The following is an 8,241-nucleotide window of genomic DNA, read 5'->3' as shown; positions in this document are numbered from 1 at the left end:
GACATATCAGCAGCACATATTGGGGGAAAAAAGGTTAGGACACAAATGGATATTTTTCAGTTTGTAGTTTATTTCATTACAGGCGGGGTAGTGAGGGAGAGGGATTAAATACATTCTCATTGTGGGGCAGGAAAGGACGGGAAGCAAACCAGGTAAACATGGACAAGACATACTTGAATTATTCCTTTAAATAAAGTCCAATTCTTAAATCTGCCAATAGTTTTAATAAATAACTGTCAGATGAAATCTTTTTTTTAATATATATAAATGTCAATACTGATATCTTTTTAATATAGTGATTATCTCCTTATTGTTATATAGTTGTTTTCTACATGACTCTATTGGAATTCATCTTTTTTTTTTAGACATCTGTATAAATAATTACACATAGAAGATGGTGCTATACACATCATGGTGGAAAATATTGGTGCTTTCTTTCAGCAGTGTTTAGTGCATGACCAGCTGCAAGCAAAGCTACTGAATGTAGGAAATTGTTGGCCCAACCTTAGTGTGTCTACTGGGACTGGCAGCATGATTTCAGTAGTGTCAGACTGTAAACTGGCTGGCTGGTCTGCTGTGAGTAACCACAGCAAATCTTATTCCAATTGGAGAGACTGTGCAGATCACTATGGTGACTCCAGGCTTGATGGTGGCGCTCCACCAAAGGTCACTCACTGTGAGAAAGCTGTCACTCTGCAGCATGTCTCACCACCATGACACATTTGCAAAAACAAAAAGCATATTGTTACCAGTGGCATGGCAGAATGTCAATTTTTTTTCCACTCAAGACAGGGGGGGAGGGGGGGGAACCCTGAAATATTTAACTCCTTACATCTGGGAAAGTCGAAAAAGTTCTCTGTACTTTCCTTAAAAACTGAGATAAAAACCACTGACGTCAAACCAATCTGTTGCAAGAGCAATAAGGATAATAATACCAGCAAATATAGCAATAAAGTGATAACAACATTAAGTGTAATAATTCAAATCGTGACCCATCGGTTACACCCAGAGTGATATGGAAGATACTGTGCTGCACACAGCAGTAAGAGTCGGGAAATGCAATGTTCGAGTACACTTATTCATTCAGTCCAACCTCAAGCATGTTTGAGATGAACCGTATTAAAGGGAAGCAAACGCCTTGACGTCCAAAATGACAAAGCACCTTCAGAACAAGAGAAATCTATCCCGAGAGAGCTGTAGGATATATAATTTGGTCCTGTCTGATGACCTCGGCGACTATTGAGCCTCTCAAAAGTTTGAGTTTACATACGATGGTAATTTCTGGACACATTTAGAGCTTCTTTACTGTGGCTTAAGGACAAGACACGTTCTATACCAGCCATGCTACTCTGGAATGCATGCAGACTGACCTGTTTCTAAGAGCTCTCCAAGAAGAACTGTACAGTAATTATTATGAAACTAGGACAACTATTAGCAAGTTTGATATTCCTATAAACTCCAGTGTACAGAGGCTGTGTTTTGGAAAAGAAAGCCATGGCAGTGTTTTAAGGTCAGGATGACATCTTTTCTGGAGTTGCTGTGTAACAGTCTATGTGGGTAATCAACAGGATGGCTAGGGAAGGAGATAATGAACTTAGCTTGTTTTTAAATAAAGCAATATCCATATACATATACAAAATTACATCCCATAAATACATTTGGCAAGACGATGTATTAAATGGTTTTTTTTGGCAAGAGGGGTAAATTGAGCAATGATGTGCGCAAGTAATCAAATGTCAGTCTAAGGTGGTTTTAATGATGATTTCTCTTGAAGAATAAATAAATTACAAAAAAAATTATCATCATGCATTATAAAGAGTAACCAAAAGACTCAAAAACATCCATAGGCATCTGAAATAACTTTGTCACAATCACTAAATGTTTAAGACACATGGATTTTCACCAATGTAACACACTTACTCTCTTTCTCAAAGTCAATTCTTTGTAGACCTGAGGAACATTTCTTGAAATCTTATCACTTCTATTTATTAACAAAATGTCCATCTTCACATTTCTGATTTAAAGAAATCAAACAAAAATAAAAGCTGGACAAATTTCCGGAGCTGCTGAGTGTGCAGGAAGTCGTCCAGTACATCAACCCAGATGATGTGCCTATGCTAACCTCTTCTACAGTGTTAATTTTTGAATCCCTGCTCAGTTAAATATTCTCCCTTTGATTTGGTTACTTCAGGGAATTGATGTAATGTGGACGCATTCCCATGTGGGTGAGACAACATTTTCAAATGGCATTGTGAAGCTACAGTTATTTATATATTCACCCAAAAGCAGCACAGCCCCCTGGCATGCAGAGAGAGGTATCCTTTTTTTTCTTAGTCATTGCAATAGTGTGAAAATGCTATAAACAGAGTTCAAAGGGGTACACCTGAAGAATGGGAATATCGTGTGAGTTGGTCAGTCAAATTCTGTCACTGGATCTCAGATGAGTAACTGCATTCCATCGCATGCATGTACTGTGATATGTTTTAAAATCTGAAATTGACTGCACCTCTCAATCAGAGCAAAGGGCATTGGAGACTTCAGAGCGCACTCTACACCATAGACGATAGTGTGTTCTCTTCAGGGCAGTGGCAAGGGGGTGATGTTCGTAGGGAGTGTATGGCTGACGGGGCACCCTCGCTAGGAGAAAGGTCGTTGAGTTCCTCAGATGAAGAGAGAGGGAAGGAGGGTGACAAAGATATGCCCGAAGAGGGGTCAGCGGATCCAGCAAAAGTGCGCGGGGGCTTAGGAACTAGATTAGGCTCCACTGTTGCCCTGGCCAGAAGTTGTTTGTCATCCAACCGCTGCTCATCTCCAAGACACTCACCCTGCCCAAAGGAACCCCGGCCTGATTCTGACTCCCCATCAGAAAGGTCCAGAGTTGGTGAGCTGCTGCCATCCAGTCTGAAAAGAGAGTCTAAGTATTGGGCAAACTCCAGCACTGCCTGGCTGGGGTTTCCATTGGATAGATGGGGTGGAGGTGTAGAAACCGCTGGTCTAGTCTCTGCACTTAACTGTTTCTCTGCCGTTTCCAGCTCCCAGTCTTCCTTTTCTCTATCCATTGGTCTAGTACCAATATGTGGACTTAGGGGAGCAACAGGTGTGCTCCCTGGGCTGTAGACACCAGGCATTTGTTGGTGATCCTCATCAGGAAGCATTTTCAAGTTGGCATTAGTCTCAGTTTTGTAAGACTTAGCCAAGACACTCTGGTTTAGAAGAGCTGGGGAATGGAGTCCACTGTAGCGAGGTGTGGCAGGGGACAGCCTCATAGGATAATCTGGGGTTGATCTGGATTCCAGTGGGGTAAAGAAGGGCCCAACCTCACCCAGATGCTCTGTTGTTGCTTGGCAGAGGACATCTGCAGATAGTAGCTCAGTGCGAGAGCTCAGAGATGGGTTCTCCTCTGGGATTGGGGCATCCAAAGGGAACGGGAGGCTACCCAGCATTGGTGAACCCCTTAATGCAGCAGAGGACCGTCGGGAATCCAGACTATACAGGGACTCTGCATCTGAGAGACTCTCCATGACAGCTAAGGGTGCTTTGCGGTCCCTCAGCTCCACTGCCAAACGTTCTCGTGCTCCACGCAGTACTACAGGCACTGGAGGAGGGGGGCACTCAGAGAAACCATCCAGAGATATTTCAGACTGGGCACACGAGCTAGAGGAGAGGAGAAGAGTGGGTTGGAACATAATGAAAGGGAAAAGAGAGGTGAGGGGATTCAAAACACAAGACAGGCATGAAAACGAGTCAAAATAACTCACGGAAGGTTAAAGAAAAAGGATAGAAATGAAAAGTGTTAGTACTGAAACTACAGGTATCTAGAGTCTACAGAGCAGGTGAACATTGCAAAATACTACATACAGGGAGTGCAGAATTATTAGGCAAGTCGTATTTTTGAGGAATAATTTTATTATTGAACAACAACCATGTTCTCAATGAACCCAAAAAACTCATTAATATCAAAGCTGAATGTTTTTGGAAGTAGTTTTTAGTTTGTTTTTAGTTTTAGCTATTTTAGGGGGATATCTGTGTGTGCAGGTGACTATTACTGTGCATAATTATTAGGCAACTCAACAAAAAACAAATATATACCCATTTCAATTATTTATTTTTACCAGTGAAACCAATATAACATCTCCACATTCACAAATATACATTTCTGACATTCAAAAACAAAACAAAAACAAATCAGCGACCAATATAGCCACCTTTCTTTGCAAGGACACTCAAAAGCCTGCCATCCATGGATTCTGTCAGTGTTTTGATCTGTTCACCATCAACATTGCGTGCAGCAGCAACCACAGCCTCCCAGACACTGTTCAGAGAGGTGTACTGTTTTCCCTCCTTGTAAATCTCACATTTGATGATGGACCACAGGTTCTCAATGGGGTTCAGATCAGGTGAACAAGGAGGCCATGTCATTAGTTTTTCTTCTTTTATACCCTTTCTTGCCAGCCACGCTGTGGAGTACTTGGACGCGTGTGATGGAGCATTGTCCTGCATGAAAATCATGTTTTTCTTGAAGGATGCAGACTTCTTCCTGTACCACTGCTTGAAGAAGGTGTCTTCCAGGAACTGGCAGTAGGACTGGGAGTTGAGCTTGACTCCATCCTCAACCCGAAAAGGCCCCACAAGCTCATCTTTGATGATACCAGCCCAAACCAGTACTCCACCTCCACCTTGCTGGCGTCTGAGTCGGACTGGAGCTCTCTGCCCTTTACCAATCCAGCCACGGGCCCATCCATCTGGCCCATCAAGACTCACTCTCATTTCATCAGTCCATAAAACCTTAGAAAAACCAGTCTTGAGATATTTCTTGGCCCAGTCTTGACGTTTCAGCTTGTGTGTCTTGTTCAGTGGTGGTCGTCTTTCAGCCTTTCTTACCTTGGCCATGTCTCTGAGTATTGCACACCTTGTGCTTTTGGGCACTCCAGTGATGTTGCAGCTCTGAAATATGGCCAAACTGGTGGCAAGTGGCATCTTGGCAGCTGCACGCTTGACTTTTCTCAGTTCATGGGCAGTTATTTTGCGCCTTGGTTTTTCCACACGCTTCTTGCGACCCTGTTGACTATTTTGAATGAAACGCTTGATTGTTCGATGATCACGCTTCAGAAGCTTTGCAATTTTGAGACTGCTGCATCCCTCTGCAAGATATCTCACTATTTTTGACTTTTCTGAGCCTGTCAAGTCCTTCTTTTGACCCATTTTGCCAAAGGAAAGGACGTTGCCTAATAATTATGCACACCTGATATAGGGTGTTGATGTCATTAGACCACACCCCTTCTCATTACAGAGATGCACATCACCTAATATGCTTAATTGGTAGTAGGCTTTCGAGCCTATACAGCTTGGAGTAAGACAACATGCATGAAGAGGATGAAGTGGACAAAATACTCATTTGCCTAATAATTCTGCACTCCCTGTAGATGGAGGAAAGATTAAAAAAAAAAAAAACAAGAGGAAAGAGACTGGAAGGGCAAGAGTGTATCCAAGTGCATGTGCTCTTGTATTGGCTTATAATACAGGAGAGGTAAAGTACAAGGTGGGATCAAAAGGTTCTGTGAGTCTGTCCACAAAAACAAAAAAAGAACCCCTAACCTTTCACTTAAGAATCGTTGAATAAACCCTCAAGATCAACTTCCTGTGTACCTTTGGACTGCTGCTCACTCTTTTAAAGTCCCATCGTGACTGCTTGCGTGTACACTTGTGCAGATGGTAGAAAACATCATCCAGCCTTCATATTACATGTCTACTGCTGTTGAGAGCTGGTTCTCAGGGTAAAGCTCAAGCAGCACTCTTCAGTGGACGATTCCAGCCAGTAGCCAAGCTCTCTGTCCTGGTCGTTGTGTCCCTGGGCAAGACACTTTACCCTACTTGCCTACTGGTGTTGGCCAGAGGGGCCGATGGCGCGATATGGCAGCCTCGCTTCTGTCAGTCTGCCCCAGGGCAGCTGTGGCTACAACTGTAGCTTGCGTCCACCAGTGTATGAATGTGAGAGTGAATGAATAGTGGTATTGTAAAGCGCTTTGGGTGCCTTGAAAAGCGCTATATAAATCCATTATTATTATTATCCCTTCATGGGGTCGTTCACAGTGAATGCACCTGCTACTAACAGACTGTCAAAGTTCTACTATAATGTCCCGAGGTAACAGAGGGAGACATTTAGTGCATGTAACTTGAACTAGGCGTCCTCTTTCATGGCACAGCAGAGGGACACCACGAGAAAACAGGCATATACAAATGGTCTGAATAGTGTCCAAAGGTCCAAATAGAGACCGCCTTAAAAAGGAAATTGGTCTTACTTAAATCTGGTACGGTTTTTCATTTCTGTGGACAGAGTCATAAAACTTTGTGATAGTACCTTCGTAATTTAACCATTTGTACCAGGAGTTCACACTGACTTTGGACAGGGGCTAAACCAGAGAGGGCGAGGTGGGAACTGAATACTACCATACGTTGCAACGGCTCTGTGTTCAGACAGCGTGCATGCGTGCATGAGAGAAGGGAATACATTATGCAAAATTAGTATTGGCATGCTTTGCTTACCGTAACAATGTTTTTTGTCTTTTTTTTTTTTTTTTTTTTTTAAACATACAGAACAAACAAAAATAATTTTGAGAAAATAAAGTAGTAGTTAGTAGCAGTTGTATTTTTTTTAGTACTGGTTATATAGCTACATTACAAGGCATCATTTCCCAGTGATTTCTCTTATACTTAGAGATTTGCTACTATTACATACTAGGCAAGAGTGAAAGCTGAATATGAAGATGAAACTATTTTACATAGCCTTTCAGGCTTAAACATGCCCACAGTGGTGCCTGATGTACTAACCGAACACTGCTGTTCCTGCGGTGGTGGGTTGTAGGCGTTGGCTGCTGAGAGGTTGTTGATGTATCGACGAACAAGGTCTCTGGGTTTAAGTCCACTTCTGTGGGGCTCACCATGATCTTGGCTGCTGACAGCAAAGCAGTTTTCCCTTTGTTGTAGTTCTCCAGCACCTGTCACAAGCACAGGAGTATAAACAGATACATGACTTGACTGATAGAGGGACGACCAGGGAGGATCCGTTTCAAAATAAACAGGACAACTTCATAAAAATACATAACTGGAAAAAGTTAATCTGACTAATCATGTTTTATATGTGAAATGTTTCTAAACTGGCCTATGCTAGCAGACATCCAATGATTTTGTAGTTTTTAAAACCCTTTCTACTGTTTTTCCTTTATTCATTTTCTAGATTCAAACAGAGATGCTGAGGTGTTTTCTTCCTCTTCGTCAGCAAAACATGAGAAAAAAAATTCCCAAAGAACCAAAAGATTCAAATATCGAATGCCAGTTATGCACTTGGATCAACTTCAGTAAGATTATAATGGTTTCAAAAATATTATGTGGGTCACCACTACAACTATATTTATAAGCGCACAAGTGCTTGTAGTATAGTGTTAAAAAGCAGCGTAGTTCAGTTACATATAAGTGCAATCTGAAGGTGAGCTGACACCTACTCCAGCTGACATTAAACGCCCACAACAGAGTCATGATGCCTGAGCAAGAACTATGCAAGACCTGCATTACCACTACAGGGAATAACAAACCATATGAGTGTTTTATCCATCTTGGAAACACGTTCAACACAAAGTTTGTCCAACAAAATGTTATGTTTGCTGACATAAATGAGAACAGAACAAAAAACACCCCAAACAAACCCCAAAACATTAATGGCAAGCCACACATCAGCACGCAATTGTTTGGTTAACTTTAATGACTCAAAAGACAACATATTGTGGTATAAAAACAGGTGGAAATATGAGAGGACATGAACACACACAAAAAATACACGTGACAATGGAATGAGGTGATTAAAAGAGAAAATAAGACAAAAAGACAAAAGCTAATATATTTATTATGGTTATATTGTCATCCATAACCAATTTGCACAAATGTAAACAATGTGTTACATGGTTGAGTTTAAAGACACATGAGAACATGCTTCTGCAAGTAATAAACCACGTGAAATAACTGGCACCAACAACAGCAAACATATCTATGACTGTAGACACAACAACTACAAATGATGACAAAATACATCAAATTTATACTTGGACGGTTTTTTGCATTGCCTATCCCAACAGTATTAGTGTATAGAATTAATAAAAGCACACTGACATATGAAGTGTACAGTGAAGGATATAAAATTGTGTAAACTACAAATTTATTTTGAATAGTAAACCCACTCTCCTACATGCC

At 41.4% G+C, this 8,241-nt stretch overlaps 1 protein-coding gene across 2 annotated transcripts in view; it reads right to left on the bottom strand.

Annotated features, from left to right (window-relative positions):
• The window catches only part of dagla (diacylglycerol lipase, alpha), a 41,273-nt gene continuing 33,032 nt past the window's right edge, over window positions 1-8,241 (bottom strand). Inside the window, exons 19-21 of one of the 2 annotated variants that reach the window (XM_005931426.3) lie at window positions 6,829-6,995; window positions 6,544-6,561; window positions 1-3,654 (exon numbers count right to left, since the gene is read on the bottom strand). In XM_005931426.3, coding sequence (XP_005931488.1) covers window positions 2,550-3,654; window positions 6,544-6,561; window positions 6,829-6,995 — 1,290 coding nt within the window. In that variant the 3' untranslated portion in view covers window positions 1-2,549. The remainder of the gene's footprint in view (window positions 3,655-6,543; window positions 6,562-6,828; window positions 6,996-8,241) is intronic. The other variant, XM_005931428.3, reaches the window with a different exon arrangement.

Source organism: Haplochromis burtoni, unplaced genomic scaffold (genome assembly GCF_018398535.1).
Source record: "Haplochromis burtoni strain Fernald_Lab_line unplaced genomic scaffold, NCSU_Asbu1 Contig_59, whole genome shotgun sequence".
Taxonomy (NCBI): domain Eukaryota; kingdom Metazoa; phylum Chordata; class Actinopteri; order Cichliformes; family Cichlidae; genus Haplochromis; species Haplochromis burtoni.
This window is presented reverse-complemented; position numbering and strand designations above follow the sequence as displayed.